This window comes from Typopeltis vanoorti, chromosome 10 (assembly GCF_054136105.1).
Source record: "Typopeltis vanoorti isolate ZY-2024b chromosome 10, IOZ_Tvanoo_1.0, whole genome shotgun sequence".
NCBI lineage: Eukaryota > Metazoa > Arthropoda > Arachnida > Uropygi > Thelyphonidae > Typopeltis > Typopeltis vanoorti.
The window spans coordinates 99,595,001-99,614,511 of record NC_143558.1 but is presented as its reverse complement, the minus strand read 5'-3'; the positions used below and the strand labels follow the sequence as shown (position 1 = coordinate 99,614,511).

At 37.5% G+C, this 19,511-nt stretch overlaps 1 protein-coding gene across 3 annotated transcripts in view; it reads left to right on the top strand.

Moving 5' to 3' along the window:
- LOC150102627 (papilin-like) overlaps positions 1 to 19,511 on the top strand; it is an 843,028-nt gene that overhangs the window by 228,176 nt on the left and 595,341 nt on the right. For 2 of the 3 annotated variants that reach the window (XM_090399411.1, XM_090399410.1), the window contains one exon: positions 18,941 to 19,064. In XM_090399411.1, coding sequence (XP_090255537.1) covers positions 18,941 to 19,064 — 124 coding nt within the window. The remainder of the gene's footprint in view (positions 1 to 18,940; positions 19,065 to 19,511) is intronic. The other variant, XM_090399409.1, reaches the window with a different exon arrangement.

Genomic DNA, 19,511 nt, shown 5'->3' with positions numbered 1-19,511 from the left:
GTGTTGTGAATGGAGAACCTGTGGAACAAGTAAAACATTTCAGCTACTTAGGCACAATTTTTACTGAAGATGGTAAACTAAATATAGAAATAGACAACAGAATCAGCAAAGCTGGTATCGTGGGAAGTCAATTGAATAAATTCATATGGAATAAGAAAGAAATTAGTCGGAACACTAAATTAGCTGTATACAAGACTGTGTTCAAACCAATTTTAACTTATGGATCTGAGAGCTGGGTCAGAAGTAAAACACTTGACCAAAGACTAGAGACCGCAGATATGAGAGTCCTGAGAAAGATTACAGGCGTGAACAGATGGCATCAATGGCAATATCATATTAAAAATGACGATATTAGGAAAGAACTTGACATTGTCAGCATCCAGGAATGCGTTAGCAGAGCTAATCTCAGATGGTATGGTCACTTAAATAGAATGGGAGAGGAAAGATTAGCAAAACAAGTGTTCTCTGCCAGGTTGGCAGGAAAACGACCCAGAGGAAGACCAAGATATAGGTGGATTGATACGGTACAAAGTGCCTTAGACGATAGAAATATAAGATCTGATAATGTTGGAGTCTTGACAAGTAACAGACTGATTTGGAGGAAAATTGTAGATAGGAAGTTAGTAATGATGTAATTTTTTCATGTAGTACTGTCATATCCTGTACACCCCTTGAGGGTACATGGCAGGAATTTGATGATGATGATGATGATGATGATGATTAAATCAAGAGTGTCTATAAGTGGTACATTGGTAAATAGGGAGGTGACATCGAAACTAACCATTATGTCTGAATTTTTTAGGATTAGATTTTTAACCAGTGTTTTGAAATGGATTGAATTTTTTACAAAAGTAGAGGAGTTGCCAGTAAGAGGGGCAAGCGACTTAGCTAAATGCCGGGCCAGTTTATATGTGGGACTATCTATGCTATCAACTATGGGGGGTAGGGGAATATTAGTTTTGTGGATTTTTGGTAATCCATAAATACGGGGTGTTTTAACATGAATTGGTTTTATTTTACTGATGATTTCTTTGGGCCATGATGTCACTTTTTTCAGTAATTTTCGGACTTTTTTCTTTTGCGACATCGTAGGGTCTCGATGTATAATTTGATATGTGGAACTGTCACATATGAGATCTTGCATTTTTCTGTTATACTCTTCTTTATTCATGATAACTGTTGCATTTCCTTTATCGGCTTTTGTAATAATAATATTTTTATTATTATATAACTTTTTTAGGGCAGTTATTTGCTTACGTGGCATATTGCTTTTTGGAGGCTTAGCCTTGTTTATAATACTTGCTATGTCTAGTCGCACGTTATTGGCCATTGCTGGCGGAAGATTGTGGATACTCCGTTCTACTTTCATCATAATTTTGAGTTTAGGAATTTGTTTGGGCGCGACGGCAAAGTTATGTCCTAAACTGAGAGCGTTCTTGGCTTCTTCAGTGAGTGTTTCCGACAATACGTTTACGACCACGTGGTCTCGTCGAAGTTGCGGTCGGGACTTCTATGTTGGCGCTCTTAGGGCAGTTATTTGCTTATGTGGCATATTGCTTTTTGGAGGTTTAGCCTTGTTTATAATACTTGCTATGTCTAGTCGCACGTTATTGGCCATTGCTGGTGGAAGATCGTGGATACTCCGTTCTACTTTCATCATAATTTCGAGTTTAGGAATTTGTTTGGGCGCGACGGCAAAGTTATGTCCTAAACTGAGAGCGTTCTTGGCTTCTTCAGTGAGTGTTTCCGACAATAGGTTTACGACCACGTGGTCTCGTCGAAGTTGTGGTCGGGACTTCGTATGTTGGCGCTGTTGTAGTAGTTCAAATTTCTTTCGGTGTTTGCTTTTTACTTTTGTGAATTCTTTTTTTGCTGCAACTTCGGAGATCTGCTGTAGGACAGTCCATATTTCAGGATTTAACACGTTTATTAGTTCTTGTTGTAGAGCTGTGATAGATCTGTTTAGCTTACTAAGCTCTATGCGAGTAGTGGCAATTTGTTCTCGAAGAAGCGCTAAACTTGCCCGTCGATAAATGCAATGTGCCTTTGCCGATTGCAACTTTTCTTTGAATTTCAGAAAAAATGGAATAATATTGTTGTTGCGGCATCGTTTAAGGAACGCTAACCGGTTCAATTTTCTGGACAATTTCAGTTTCAACTTACCGAACCATCACGCTTTGTAAACAATATCTTCTCCGTGCAGAATTCATCAATCTAACAGATAAGCTTAAGCTATTATGGGCAAACAGGAAGATCAGTGAACATCCGCCTGGAAGAAAATGAAAGATACATTCGCTACTATTACTATGGCAAGTCGGGACTGGCAGACCACGCTTTGGACACTCCTTCACACAGGATTAGATGGAAGAAAACGAATGTGCTATTTAGGAGTCGTTATAGATCTGAAAGATTATTTTTTGAGTCAGCAATGGCTTTGAAGAATTCTCCCAACCTTAACAAATATGGTTGCATTAATTTGCCAAAAATTTGGGAGACGGTTATCCTAAGAAAAACTCCTGGATAACTGCTGTTTTTTTTTTTTTTTCCCCGTTAGAGGGTGCCAAAAATAGGACTTTAGATCTTTTGTCTTGTGCAATTATATTGTTTCACTCACTCACTGTCGCGTTTACATGTGTGTTGTGCTCTGATGATGCTGAGTTGAAAATCAGCGAAATATTAACGTTAATAAAACATCTGTGTTGATAAAAGTGTTTGTGGTGTTGTTAATACCGTGAAAAATAAGTCATGAATAACCATCAACGCCTAAGCTTATCTGTTAGATTGAGTTAAACATTGGTTACCATGTGAGCTGCAGCAAGATAAGTAAATTTTATATTTAAATGTGTTTGCCGATATTGTATAAATTATAGATTAAATATTACTGTGAGATATTTGAGTGTGGAACATGGTGTTCGAATAATTTTCTTAGGCGATATTATCATAAATTCATTGTTTTTGTTAGCACAACATGGCAGTGAAAGGCATATAATTGTATTGGGCTCGTGGAGGACAAATAAAGTAAATTACATGAATTTCTCAAAAATGGTACGGTGCATTGAATGTAGTGTGAATGTGGGAAGATGTCACATATATTTATGCAGATAGGCTAGCTAAATAAGAGAAAAGAATGAGTGCAGATGTGTAGAAAGTGCAATATTCTAATGGGCCACATGGCGCCATAACTTACCCGGCAGTTGAAGATTATGTAAATGTTCAGAGTGTCTGGAAATGATAGCAAGGAAAAAACTTTGATATGATAAAGCAGGCAATAATGATGTTGAAAATCAGAGTACAATTAACAGCAAGCAGGGGTTGATGACAAACAAGTGTGAGTAAATGATGGTGAAAAAGGACACAAGATTTGAAAACTGACTTGGTGAAGATAAGGCAGACACGGAGTGAAATGAAGAGAATGTTGGTATGAAAAAAAAACAATGTAACGAAAGATCCACAATTGGCATTGTATGGCAGTTTGATCATTAGTGGTATGGTAAATTAGAAGATGCACAAGGCTTGTTTTCCTGGAGTAAAATGAATAGAGTGATTGAGGCATTCGATATGAGGAGTAACTGAGAAAAGTAGTTGGTAGTAGGGACATATGACTTGACTGGGAACAATGAAATATAAGATTGGATAACAGGAGGTTGTTGAGAAGGATAAAATATAATAATATGATAGGAAAGGTAGTCAGTGTGTTGCACTGGTATGACAGTGATGAGATGAGGAGAGAGCAAGAATTATGAATGATATTATTATTATTAAGAGACTTTCAGAGAGTGAGGGACTCATTGAGGGAGGCCACATACTACATGCATAAGCTATCATATTATTCTTGAATTCATTCATGCTGCTTGCACTTAAAGAATCGAAGGGCAATTCATTCCAATCATGCACGATACTATGAGAGACAAATCTAGCCCTCATCCCCTTCTTAGTGGTATTCATTCTCAGCTTCTGATGATGCCCTCTTGTTCTTTCCCCACCCTCCATAAATTGAAAAATTCCATCAACTGAAATCCTGTATGACTTTCAGAAGTTTGTAAGTCTCAATCATATCACCCTTCTTTCTCCTGTGTGCTAGTGTCTGCAGTCGATAAATTCTCAATCTGTCTTCATAATCAGTATTCCTCAATCCTGTTATCATTTTTAGTCTCTCTTCACTATATCAATAATCACAACGGAAACCAGGAAACCAGACCTGCACACAATAGTCCAAGCGAGGTCTTATCAAGGCCTTGCAAAGAGGCAAAATGACATCCTTATCTTTACATCTGAATGTTCATTCCAGCATTGCAGTTACCTTTTGAGTTGTATTTGCAATCTTTACTACATAGCTGCAGAACTTCAACTTCCTATCTACTAACACTCCAAGATCCCTAACCTCATCAGTTTCTTCAAGCATAATCCCACCAATCTAATATGACATTGGATATCTAATCACACCAAAGTGCATGACTTTATATTTATTAACATTGAAATGACAGCCATTTTCCCATGCCTGTGATTCCAGCCTATTCAAATCATTCTGCAAGTACTCCATATCAGCAGCACTCCTGATTACCCTACCTATTTTTGCATCATCAGCAAATAGCTGTATGTCACATGTCAAATCCATCCCAATATCATTAATGTACATATTGAATAAATATCATTAATGTACAGATTGAATAACAGTGGACCAAGGACTAATCCTTGCGGTACACTACTGGTTACCTTAAATCTTGCAGACTCGCATCCCCCGTATACCACTTTTTGATATCTGTCAATCAGCCATCCCCTTATCCAGCTAATATTCTATAATCCAAACCCATATTCTCGAACTTATGCAACAGTCTACCATGCTGTATTCTGTCAAAAGCCTTAGCAAAATCCAAAAGTATCATGGTGTATCCATTCCCCTTGTCTAGTTGAATGGCAACGTTGTTATAGAATCTGAGCAAGTTGCTAAAAATGACTTTTCCTTAGTAAACCCATGTTGCTCATTGCAAAGTAGAGATTAACTGTCATCCCATTTCTAATTGCGAGCCCTAATCAATTTTTCCAAAATCTTCACCACTACTCCTGATATATTAATTGGTTGATAGTTGGATACATTGGTCTTTGCATCACCCTTGTGCAATGGAATTACCATACATTCTTTCCATTTCTGTGGCATCTTCTCTGTTCTGAGACTCATTATATAGTCTGGTCATACAAATAGCTAGTTCAGCTGAACACTCTTTTAGCACCCGTGTTGATATTCCATCACTACATATTGCTGAATTCTTATTCAGTTTGTGCAACAGTTCTAATACCACCTCATCATACACCTGAGTTTCTTCATTCAGTGAAGAGGTAGCAGTGAGTTCAATGTTGCATACACCAGGTTGATAGCTTTTTTCAAAATGGGCACACATTAGTTGAACAACCTCTTCTGCATTGGTTACCCTCATGCCATCTGCATTTAGAAGAGATTTTTTCTGATATTCATTCGTTCTTTTAGTTGAAGCATATCGATATTATTCTTGTGGGTTGTCTTTAGCATGCGCAGCCAGTTTCTTTTTATACTCAGACTTTGCTTTCGTACAACAATTGTGACTTTTGTTATGAATCTCCTGCTTGATAAGATTGCACATCCAGTTGACTCCTACCCTATTTATTCTTCCAACTCTCGGGACAAATTCTGATATCACATAATTTAAGTATTGTTTAAATGCTTCCCATGCACTGTTGATATTCTTCTCATCCAACAACTGATCCCATTCCACTGAACTCAGGATAATCCTCAGTTGATCATAATTTCCTGCTAAAAAGCAGGAAATTATGGCCAACTGAGCATACATTTTTTTCCTTATCATCCTTCTCTTGCTTAGTTGTATATTCCTGTTTTTTTCCTCACACCCCCTTGCTTTTTTCTCTCTCTCTCTCTTCTCAGCTACATTAATCTCTTGACATTTCTGCAAACTTTTAATGTCACATTTTCTGCTGTGAAGGACTGAACACGTAAGCACACAATCCAAATCCACATTATAAATGACTGCTCTCCCCAGATAATTGGATTTTCCCCCTCAAATCATCCCCAGTATCTGTTAGTGTGTGACATTACTAGTCACTTTTTTTCCTAGATTCTGCTCTGGCATATGCTACTCTGTAATGTCCATTTATTACTCATTTTTTCATCTTCAGGTTTGTGTCCATCAACATTTGCTCCATGTGCTATTTTCCTTATCCATCTCAGTTGCCACTATGTTGCATAAAGTGAGTCAGTGAGTAAAATCAGACCTGCACTACACATTGCTTCCTTCCTATACCAGCGTATCATACTGGTGTCTACCCATTTTTAAATTCTGGACTTAACCAACCTTTCAGTTACCTTAACCATCTAACCATCACTGACCAGTCTATGGTTTTTCTACGTCTGTCTATGAGTCTCCTTTATATAATCAAAATATTTTGTCCTCTTTTCATTCCCCTAGGATTCTGCCAGTGTTGAGACCTAAAATTAACAGCTTGGTCAGTGGCATTGCTTTTTTGCTTTCTTGTAACATGGGCTGATATCTAGTGCCATGGCTGTATTCACATTGAAAGTTTGTATTATTATTATTACTATTCATAACCTCCATGGAGTTACAAGACTCATTGCAGGAGGCCCCCATCTTAGACAACAAAGTCTGTTATACTATTCCTTAAACCCATTCATCATCTCCACATTCACCACCCTACTGAGCAATGGTTTGACCACTCTCCATGCAATAATGCTACTTCTCACTTTTCTATTCATCATCTCATTTTGCAAGTTCCATGGATGGCCTCTTGTCCTTGTTCTTTCTCCTTCTTCCTTCTACTATACAAAAATTCTTCCCAGTGTCTATCTTGTAAATACCTTTCAACAGTTTAAATGTCTCAATCATGTGGTATTTGTATTCTATTCACCAAACTCTGTGGTATGCTTGCCTTCAGCAGTCTGTCCTCATAACTAACATTGTACAGTCCTAATATAATTTTTGTTATCAACTTTTATACCCTCTTATGGTTAAATTATCACTGCATTATATCCATCTGGATGACATACTCTCACAAAGTGATCACACAGCAATTAAACTATTTATTTAGCTTCTATCATCTGCATTCATTTATACTATCTTTCTGTAGTCCTGTGAGCAAGAGGGTAAGGAGTGGTTTCTTTGTGTGGAGGGTGGTTGAGCCGTGGAATGCATTGCCTGATGGAGTGGTGGGAGCGAGATCGGTCAGTGAGTTTAAAGAGTGGTATGATAGACTTTGTGTTTCTCAGGGGGGGACCTCCCCTCGATGAGTCTTGACAGACTTTATGTCTTAGGAAGGACCTCCCTCGATGAGTCTTTTGATTCCTTGGAGGCCTGAATAATAATAATAATAATAATAGTCGTTCTTCCTTTTTACCTTTACAAATATTTGGGATTTGCTTTGCCTGCTCTGCTGATTTCCCCTCATAAATTTGGTTTTGCTTTCCTTACCACATTGGTCACCCTTTTTGAGTGTTTGTTATAATGTTCATGTTATTGCATAAACTGAAACCAATTAAAACACAGATCAAAAAATTGTAAATTATCAATGTTTTTAACTATTACTATATCTTTGATTTGATTTGAACATCCCTTAATAGTTGCTGCTCCTTAATAGTTTCTCTAGTCTAGTTAGAAGTATTTCATTGGTTTTAATAATGCTAGTGCAACAGTAGAGAAATAAGCTTTAAATATTTAAGGAACACAATATAGAAATTGGCTGTTTATGAGCTTGCTCATTACATTTTTCTCTATATTCATTCCATTTTTTTCTCATTGTTTAATGATACTACTCATCCATATGCTGACTTATCCTCCTAACTCTAGATATGCACTCTGATGCTGCTTTCCATCAAATATCATTTGTGCTCGTAATACCTATGTTATGGACATTATCAGTGCACGGAAAATTGTCAGGGGGATATTTGATGTTCAAGCTATTTTGGTAATGCTTCAGATCACAAATAAATATGACACTTAGGTTTGTCATAATAATGTGCTCTGTAGTTCTAGACATACCCTTCTTAATTAGAAATTTGGCTAACTGCTAGATTGCATACATTGTACATAACTAATTTGTCAAATAACCAAAGTTGCTAGATTCATCTGTCTTATTATAATTTATCTGTCTTATTATAGAAGGTTAAACAAAATAGTTAACATGGTTCTTGATGAATTCTTTTTTTAACCAGAGTCATATGTACATAAAATCAAATGCATCTAATTTTGATATTATTCATTGACTGTATCAAAAAACACTTTATGCAAAATTCAAGTAACATTTAACATATACCTAGTTAGAAATGATGATGATGCATATCCTTTCTTTCTTAAATAGAGTTATATATAATACAGTACATATACCATATATTAATAACTTTATACAATGTTTTTTGGAAATCGTGTGTGTGTGTGTGTGTGTGAGAGAGAGAGTGAGTGAGTGAAAGAATGATCATTAACTCAGTTAACATACACATATTTTTATAAAGAATTGAATGACTAGAACTGAGATTTAAGTAAAAAGGTTTTAATATAAAAACTTGACTAGTTTTGGCTTGTAACAGCCTTCATCAGGTGAGCATTATAAAAGAAAGAAAAAAGAAAAAACACTAAAACACTGAAGCTTAAATAAACTATGAACATCATAGAGAGTCTCCATACATAATTGACACTAAATCGTTGTGGTTGTATTTAAAGCTGTTCTTTCATTAGTTGTATTGTTGGGAAAGTGCATGCTAGTACCATCTCGTGAAAGCCAGTACATGATTACAGCTGAATGACAATCTGGGAGGTTGTAGTTCAAGTTACTATTTAGATGAACAGGATTGAAGATGATTTCTCTAGATTCCACAATTTTTCTCTCTAGTTCATCATTGCAACGTAAGATGTTAGTAGATTTTTCCCAGCAGACTTTCTGACTTTGGTTTTCATCATTAGGATTAGCCGAGAAAAGGATACGACTTGATAATGCACTGGCTCACTATCTCTTGTAAGTAATGTCCCTCATGTGTTCTTCCATATGCAATTCGACAGATTTGTCTGTCTGCCCAAAATAAGGACTATCACAATCACACAATATTTTATATACACCAGGGTATTTGAGTTGGTGATGACAAGGTTTTGGGCAGCTTATTAAGAAATGGATCTTTGGAAGTGGAGTGAACAAGGTTCTGATATTGTATTTTCTTAGAACTTTTGCTAATGAATGATGAAAACCAAAGTCAGAAAGTCTGCTGGGAAAAATCTACTAACATCTTCTGTTGCAATGATGAACTAGAGAGAAAAATTGTAGAATCTAGAGAAATCATATTCAATCCTGTTTATCTAAATAATAACTTGAGCTACAACCTCCCAGATTGTCATTCAGCTGTAATCGTGTACTGTCTTTCACGAGATGCTACTAGCACGCACTTTCCCAACAATACAACTAACGAAAGAACAGCTTTAAATACAACCACAACGATTTAGTGTCGATTATGTATAGAGACTCTCTATGCTGTTCATAATTTATTTAAGCTTCAGTGTTTTAGTGTTTTTTCTTTTTTCTTTCTTTTATAATGTCACCTGATGAAGGCTGTTACAAGCCGAAACTAGTCATGTTTTTATACTAAAACCTTTTTACTTAAATCTCGGTTCTAGTCATTTAATTCTTTATAAAATTATGTTTGTTAACCGAGTTAATGATCATTCTTTCATCTATAACCTTCATGACGAGGCTTCTATTATTAATAATAAAAGAAACTTCAACAAGACTTCAAGAGACTTCAACAAGAAAGAGAATTCAGGTCAAAACTATTAAAATAAATCATAATGGCATGAAAGAGTTAACGAAAGATGAGCGAGTGGCATTGTATGGCGACTCCATTATTAAAGGTGTGCTAGAGGATAAAATGCACAAGGTATGTTTTACAGGCGGTAAAATGAGTAGAATGATTGAGGCATTGGATATGAGGCGGGAGCGAGCAAAAGAGTTAATTGTATTAATTGGTACAAATGATTTGAGAGAGAACAAAGAGCATGTCAGAATGAATGTCAAGAGGCTGCTTGGAAAGATAAAAGAGAGAATAGTGTAATAGGAAGGGTAGTCAGTGTGTTGCTTAGGTATGATTGTGGTGAAATGAGGCGGAGAGCAAGGATTATGAATGATATTCTGGCTGAAATGTGTGAGGAGATGGGAGTACAGTTTGTTAATGTGTGGAATGAGTTTGAGGGACGAAGTGAGCTCTATGGGAGCAATGGACTGCATTTGAGTGGTTATGGTGTGAGTCGCTTGGAGAGACTGCTGCTGGAAAGTAGAGAAGTGAATAGAGAGAATGAATCAGATCGAGAGGGGGAGAGTGATGTGGAAGAGCAGGAGAGATTGAAGAAGTGGAAATGAATGGAGAAGTGAGTGGTATGAGTATAGAAAATGAGAGAATAGGTGTGCAAGAGGAGCAGGGAAACGGGGAGGCTCAGGGTGGACAGGGGTACACAGCATGAGAAAGGTGGTTGCTCCAAGAGGAGGTGAGAGCATGTGTAGGCAGGAAATAAAAGGGATGACCATGGATCAAGAGGAAACAGATGAAATTGAAAAGGGTTCTAAAATGAAGAAGCGGAAAGGGAAATGGCCCCAGTCCAGCATGGAGACATCACATCGAGTGAGTGGTATCAGTGGAACTAGCTGTAGATCTAGAAATGAGCTGTCATGTTTGTATACCAATGCTAGAAGTATAAGAAACAAGGCGGATGAAATGGTTGCACTAATTGCATCTGTTCACCCAAAGATTGTCGGAATAAGTGAGATATGGTTAGATGAGAATGACATCCTGACAGGAATAGAGATGGAAGGGTATGATATGTTTCGTGAGGATAGAAGGGGTAAAAAGGGAGTGGGAGTACTATTGATGATAGAGAAAGCGTTATGTCCATACAAGGTAGAGATTCAAGAGAGAAATAGGGCCAGTGGTTTTGAGGCAGTATGGTGTGAGATAGAGGTGAATAGAATCAAATACTTGGTGGGATGTTGTTATTGACCAGGTAATGTGGATAGTGGTGATAGTGAAATGTATAGTCAAATAAGCCAAGCAAATAAGAAAAGGGTGATCATTATGGGTGATTTTAATTATGGCAATATAGACTGGAATGAAGAGATAGCAACTGGAAGTAAAGAAAATGAGTTTCTTGAGTTTTTGAGGGATAACTACCTCAGACAGTATGTAACAGAGGGCACACGAGGATTAAGGGTCTTGGATTTGGTCATCTCATCAGAGGATGTAATTATAAAGGAGGTGTCAAATCATCCACCAATTGGTGAAAGTGACCATGAGGTGATTACGTGGGTGGTTGCCAGCAGTGCAAGGACCCCTGTGAAAAAAAGGTATACGTGGAACTACAAGGGGGGGAGGTGATTATGAAGAGCTCAGGAGACAGCTTGCGGGTGTAGCATGGAATTAGGAGTTAGCTGGAAAGGAGATCAATGCAGCTTGGGGGATTTTCTAAAACTATTTAGTAGATGCAATGTCTAAATGTATTCCAAGGATGAGAAGGTTAAATAAGGTAGGTGTGAAATGGATGAATAAAGAGATTAGGCATGCGATACAGAGAAAAAGGGCATTGTGGAGGCAGCATAAGAGAAGTGGAAGTAACCAATTTCATGAGGTGTACAAAGACCAGGCAAGGAGGGTGACTTGGTTGGTGAGAGTACCTAAAGAGAGGTATGAACAGCAGTTAGCTAATGAAGCCAAAAAAGAATCCTAGGGAGTTCTTTCGATATGTAGCCAGCAAAAGAAAGAATGATTATGGAGGGATGACATTGATTGGAGGAAATGGTATAAAGACAGCTGTTGCAGAATGTGTGGTGGAGATACTTAATTAGCAGTTCATAAATATCTTTCAATCTTTTGAATGTGACTTCATGGAGAGATTGAGATCAGTTGATGATGGGGAGGAGAGACTGACTGTAAGTGAGCAAGAGGTGTTTTAGGGAGTTGAGTAAACTAGATGTAAATAAGGCTGTGGGACTTGATAATATATCACTGCATATTCTGAAGGAATGTGCCAGAGAGCTGACACCTGCCTTGACATATTTTTTTTTTTAATACAAGTCTTGCACTTGGTCAAGTTCCTAAAGAGTGGAACGAGGGCAAGATTGTGCCACTTCATAAATGAGGTGATCGAACTCAAGCATCAAACTATAGGCCTATCTGTGTGTCAGGTGTTGTGGTTAAGTTGTTGGAGCAGCTTGTGAGAACTAGGATCCAGAGTTGGGTTGACAACAATGGTATAATCTTTGATGGACAGCATGGATTTGCTAAAGGGAGGTCATGTTTTAATAATCAACTTACTTATTACAATAAAATGACTGCTTCCTTGGACAGAGGATGAGGATACACAGTAATATACTTGGATTTCGCAAAGGCTTTTGATAGACTACCTCATGAAAAGTTGACAGTCAAACTAGAGCAGATGGGGTTGGATATTAGATTGGTACATTGGATTGGAGACTGGCTATCTGATAGGTATCAACATGTTGTGTGGAACGATATCCAGGAAAAGGAAAGTCACTAGTGGAGTGCCTCAGGGGGTCTGTTTTAGGGCCATTACTATTTAACATGTATATTAATGATACTGGCAAAGATTTGGATGGAGATATTCAGTTGTTTGCAAATGATGCAAAGTTGGACGAACCATAAAGAGTAATGAAGATGTTTTGGCCTTGCAAGAAGACTTGAATAAATTGAGTGATTGTGCAAGCAAATGGGGATGTGAGTTCAATGTTGCAAAATGTAAGGTTTTAAAATTTGGAAAACAAAGATGGGATGCAGAATTTATGCTTGGTGAGAATATATTGTTGGAGGTAGAGGAAATAAGAGATCTGGGGTTGATAGTGGATAAGGATCTAAAATTTAGGGCACACATCGCCAAAATTGTAAAGACAACACAAAGGCTTCTGGGAGTGATGCGGAGGACATTGACGTGTAGAAGTAGGGAGATTCTTGTTCCATTGTATTAGGCTTTGATTAGGCCTCACATGGACTATTGTGCCCATATTTGGTCACCGCGTTTTCAGAAGGATGAATAGATGTTAGAAAGGGTCCAAAGGTGACTGGCTAAGGTAGTTTTGACCTCTGGAATGTTGAGCATGAGGAAAGATTGAGAAGATGTAATTTTCAGAGTCTGGTGGAGAGAAGGAAGAGGGGGGATATGATAGAGACCCACAAGTTGGTAAGGGGTTGTTATAAGATCAATGGTGGAGAAGTTCTACAGAGAATAGTGAGAGATCAAGGGAGAACCAGAGGTCATCCCTGGAAACTGTATAAAGAGGGTGTGAGTAGGAGAGTGAGAGGGAGGTTTTTTTGTGCAGGGTTGTGAATGATTGGAATGCCTTGCCTGAAAGTGTTGTGTCTGTAAGGAGTTTGATGTGTTTAAGACACGGCAAGATGAGATGTGTGTGTAATAAAAGGACCTCCCAGATGAGTCTTTGACTCCATGAGGTCTAGGGAAATAATAATAATAAAGACACTGAAGAAGATTAGACTAAGAATCAACAGATTGGTCTTCTTGAAACATTGCAAATGTCATGCTGTCTTTCCTAATTTAGGTGCTTTAAAGAAAACATAACAACTGAACGTGTGAGAAGAATCTATCATAAAGCTAAATTAGACCTACTGTCTGAAAGAATCTCGGATACTAAATGAACTCTCACTTTTCTTTTCAATAAAAAAAAAACTATAGCGGAGAAACTGGAAGAATCTCTAGATAATTAAAGTTGGCATACCTTTAATACATACTGTGAATCTCAAGCAGCCACAATACAATAGAATAACAAAGTAAATCTTATAAGTAAATTTGAAACATTAAAAATAATACAAAATAATAGGAACTTCTCAAAACCACACATCAATATTGACAAATCACACATCGTTATCAACAAATTTTCTTGATGAGTTCGATGGGCGAAAGGACTTATATAAGATGGATGGGTTACATTTGAATGGAGTTGGTGTACGGAGACTTGAAAGAGTGTTGATGAATGATGTGGAAGTGGATGTACAGACTCAGGGAAACTAGATTTATTAAGAGGGGGGGAGTAGATATGCAGACTTTAGGGGGGGGCAGTTAAGTGTATGAATGAGTATATTATGCCCGGGCGAGTACGACGGACAACAAATCAGAATGGGATAATTAGTATAAGGAATCAAAGTAGGGATGGGACAAATGGGCTTCTGCGATTCATGTACACTAATGCCAGGAGTATTAGGAACAAGAAGGAAGAGTTTTTGGCCATGGTTGGCACTTCCAGGCCACAGGTTGTCGGTATTAGTGAAACATGGCTGACAGAAGATGATAAAGCTAGTGGGATTGAATGCGATGGGTATAGCGTGTTCAGGAATGACAGGGTGAATAAAAAGGGGGGAGGAGTGTTATTGATGATAGCTGATGAGCTTCAGCCAAGGAGTATAGAAGTTGAACTGCAGGATGGGGAAAAAAGCACATTTGAGGCTGTTTGGTGTGAGATACAATCTAGCAGAACAAAATATACAATTGGGTGCTGCTATAGACCGGGTGATGGAGTGGATGGTGGGAATAGTATGCATAAGCAAATAGAAGAAATGAATGGAAGGAGGGTAATTATTATGGGTGATTTCAATTATGGTAACATTGACTGGAAAGAGGAGAGGGCACATGGGAGGAAGGAATTGGATTTTATGCAGTTATTAAGAGACAACTATCTACGGCAACATGTATTGGAAAATACCAGGGGGCAGAGAGTGCTGGACCTAGTAATTGCAACTGAGAATATAGCTGTAACGAACATGACCATGTTGCCACCAATTGGTGAGAGTGACCATAAGGTCATGACTTGGGAGGTGGCTAAAGGAGTCGAATTTACAATTAAGACAGGGTATATGTGGAATTACCGGGCTGGTAAGTATGACAAGCTTAGGTGTGTGCCATGGCTCAATGCCATGGCATGTAAAACTGCAAGGGCTGGATGTTGATGGTGCATGGGAGGTGGTTAAGAACTGTTTGCAGGAGGCAATGGTTGACTGTATACCAAGAGTCCGAATAATAAATCAGGTAGGGGTTAAATGGATGAATAACACTATTAAGCTTGAGCTGCAAAAAAAGAAACAATTGTGGAGGGAATTTAAGGAGAAGGGTGACCATCAGGTGCATGAACAGTATAAAGCTCAGGCCAGGATGGTAACAAGGGTGGTAAGAAAAGCAAAAGCAGATTACGAAAGGAAATTGGCCATGCAGGCTAAAGAGAATCCCAAACAGTTTTTTCAATATGTTGCAAGTAAAAGGAAAAATGCTCATGGTAGAATGATCTTAAAAAATGCTGAGGGTAGGGAGGTAACTGAATCAGTCGATGTTGTGGAATTACTGAGCGAGCGCTTTGCAAGAGTATATCATCCAGGTGGTGGCTTTGCGAAAATGGAGGAACCAACAGCTTATACTGGAATTGTGATGGATGAGGTAGAGGTAACTAGTCTATTACAGAACCTCAATGTCAATACATCTGTGGGATTGGATGGTATACCAGCTCGTGTCGTACGTGAAGCGGCCAAAGAATTGTCAGTGCCCTTGACCATTATGTTTAATTTGAGCCTCAGGACTGGGTCAGTCCCAAGGGGGTGGAAAGAGGGGAAAATAGTTCCACTGCACAAAGGTGGTTCCAAGGCTGCTGTTGAAAATTACCGGCCAATCAGCATAACAGGAATCATTATCAAGGTCTTAGAGAAAATAGTCAAGAGGAAAATACAAGATTGGATAGAAGAAAATGGGATACTGTATCAGGGACAGCATGGTTTTGTGAAGGGTAGGTCATGCCTCATTAAGTTGCTCACATATTATAACACAGTGACGGCTGAACTGGATAAGGGTAATGGGTTTACAGTGATTCTGCTGGACCTTGCTAAGGCCTTTGACAGGATACCACATGGAATTCTAATCAGTAAATTGCAGCATATGGGAATGGACATAGGGTTGGTGAGATGGATAGGAGGGTGGTTGACGGAGAGATATCAGAGAGTGGTTTACTCAGGAGTAGAGTCCACAAGACGGCCTGTGACTAGTGGTGTACCACAAGGATCTGGTCTTGGACCACTGCTGTTTAATTTGTTCATAAATGATATAGGAAAGGATCTGAGAGGAACAGTTCATTTGTTTGCGGATGATGCGAAGTTGGGTAGGGCAATAGTGAATGCAGATGACGTCAAAATTTTGCAGGATGATTTGGATAGATTGGAGGTCTGGGCTAGGGAGAATGGATGTCAATTTAATGTGGCATAATGTAAGGTTATGCATTTTGGGGTGAAAAGATGGGAGGCAGTTTACTGCATTGGAGGAACCGTGCTCCAGGAAATTGATGAGGCACGAGATTTAGGAGTGTTGGTGGATAAGGAATTGAAATTTAGGGGACACATTGCAAAAGTGGCCAAATAAGCTCATCAAATCACTTGGTTGCTGAAGAATACGTTGACAAGCAGAGACAAGCAGGTTATTGTTCCTCTGTATCGAGCCTTGATAAGACCTCATCTCGACTACTGTGCTCAGATTTGGTCACCTAGGTTTCTTCTTGATGGGGAGGAGGTGGAGAGGATCCAGAGGCGAGTGACCAAGATGATAACAGGTCTGTGGAATGAACCGTATGAGAACAGGTTGAGGATTTGTGGGTTGCAAAAATTGGTTGATAGGCGGAGGAGGGGAGATATGATTGAGACATTCAAATTACTGAAGGGTTTCTATAAAATTAATTCAGAAGATATTTTTGAGAACAGGGCTGGTTGTGGGAGGACTAGGGGACATCCATGGAAACTGGGCAAAAGTGTGGTTAGTAAAGGTGTTAGAGCTGGGTTCTTTACTTTTAGAGTAGTGAATGAGTGGAATGCGCTCCCTGAGTCTGTGGTGGATGCTGTGACAGTGAATGAGTTTAAGGCGAGGTATGATAGATACTGTATGAATGTCGAATAGTTGTGATGAAAATGATTTGGGGCCTCCCTCGATGAGTCTAATGACTCCCTGGAGTTGCCCGTAATAATAATAATAATAATAATACTTTCAGATGTAGAAAAAAGCATCCTTAGTAGATGTCTAAACTTTATTCCTTCCCCAAAATTAATGCCAAAGGAGACACTACTTACAAAAATAGAAAAAGCTACCTCTTTTCTCCCTCCACAAGATGCAAAACTTCTACGTATTGAATCAATCTTTATTATCAATAATGCAAAACCACCTGCAGATAACATTACTTCAACAGAACGCAAAGCTATTAAAAGTTTAAAAAACAACAGAGATATAATTATCTTTCCTGCGGATAAAGGCAATGCAACAGTCATCCTCAACTCTGAAGATTACCAGAATAAAATGCTTGAATTACTACATAATGATACCTACTCAATACTCGAGAAAGATCCAACTCGTGAACTTCAAAATCGTACAAACAACTTATTAAAAACAACAACTGAATTATCCCGAAATGTTCACTTATTGCTATGCTCTCTCCATCCATTAATTACTTGCATATATGGAATTAATGTTTCCATTAATTCCATATATGCAAGGAATTAATAAATCCATAAAGAGAACATCCCATTATGCCTAATTGTAGAAGGTGTCAATTCTCTGATGTACAACCTTTCAAAATATCTTGCCAAATACCTAAAATGTTTTTCAGGCGAGTCACCATCCTTTATCAAAAACACTACAGAATTTGTTACATACATCAAGGATATTACAGTTGATGAAGATGACATCGTGGCTAGCTTGGACATAACCTCTTTGTTCACTAATGTCCCAACAGATGAAGTCCTAACATTACTCAAGGACAAGTTATCCAAAAAAAATGTTAGCCTTGCTTACACATTGCATCAGGTCCGGTTACTTCAAATTTCAAGATAATATATATACAAACAAAATCATGGACTGACTTATGGGTAATCCTTTATCCCCTGTACTCGCAAATATTTACTTAAGAGGATTTTGAAACCAAGGCTATCTCTTCCTTTATTTTAACACCTAAAGTTTGGAAACGCTATGTAGATGATGTCTTCATTATTTGGAGCCATGGACATGATTCCCTTATGGTTTTCCTCGAACATCTCAATAGTCAACATCAAAGTATTAAATTTACTGCCGAGCTTGAAACGGATAATTCCTTGCCTTTTCTTAATGTCAAATTGACTCGCTCTTCTGGTAAACTCAAAATATCGATATATAGAAAGCCCACACATATCAACAGATATCTGCATGGTCAGGTCTCCCATCACTTCCCTCCTCATAAGCTTGGAATAATTTCCACCCTGGGACATAGAGCCCGTTCTCTTCTGGATGACCCAAATGAACGTCTTACAGAAATAAACCATCTGAAAACTTCTTTCGAAGTTAATGGATCTTCCAAGAGAATCATTGAAAATCATTGAAAAATTCCTTCTTAATCCTCCTAGACATCACTCAGATGAAACAAACAGATTCAAAGGCAATATATCTATTCCTTACATAAGTAAGCTTCACATAAATTAGATTTTTACATAAATTTCACATAAAGAACCATGTCAAAAGTTCTAAGAAATACATTATCAGAACCTTGTTCACTCCACTTCCAAAGATCCGTTTGTTATTTGGTTTTTATTTGGCACAGATTTCTGTGCCAAATAAAAACCTAATTTCTTTCTTTTTTCTAATTTTATTATTTCTTTTTTTTTCTAATTTTATTATTTTTTTATTTTTTCTAATTTTAATTATTTCTAATTTTATTAAATTAGAAATAATTTAATAAAATTAAGCATATATAAGGGTCAAGTAAATTCAGTATGGACTCTTTTGGAAGGTAAATTTTATAAAGCAATTTTATTAGTGTACTGTTCTACCAAGTAATATTAAAAAGCAAATTGATTAATGTTCTCTTCTGGAAAGTAAATATTATCTCTGTCTAGGCAGTTGGGTGTGATATGATGTTAGGATCTAAAGTAAAAGAAGACAAGTGTCGGGAGTGTGGAGGTGATGGGAGCAGTTGTAAAACAGTAGAAGGCCTTTTTGACCTAGATAACCTACAAGTGGGTAAGTTTTATTAAAGAATTTATTGTATGAACTGCATATTTTTACCCTGTTTTTCTGTCCTTGCATTTAGTATTTGATACTTAACAGTATGAAATTAGAAATATATTTGTATACTTTGAATTTGTATATTTAATAACCAAATATTTGAAGATATTATCTGATTCTTCCAATTAATTAAAACACTAATCTGATGTTTTAATTAATGTGAAGCACCAGATAGTAGCATCTAGGTTTACTGTTAGTTAAAAAAAAACATAATTAATATGATTGTTTTATGCATTGTTGCTAACTTTTGTTCCTTGTTTGTGACTATTAAAAAAAAAAACCAGTCTGTTCAATATCTGATCAGATTTAACATTTTTATCTGAGAAGGTTTTTATTTGACACAGAAATCTGTGCCAATAGTTATTAAAATAATAATACTTATTATCATCATCATCAGAAGCT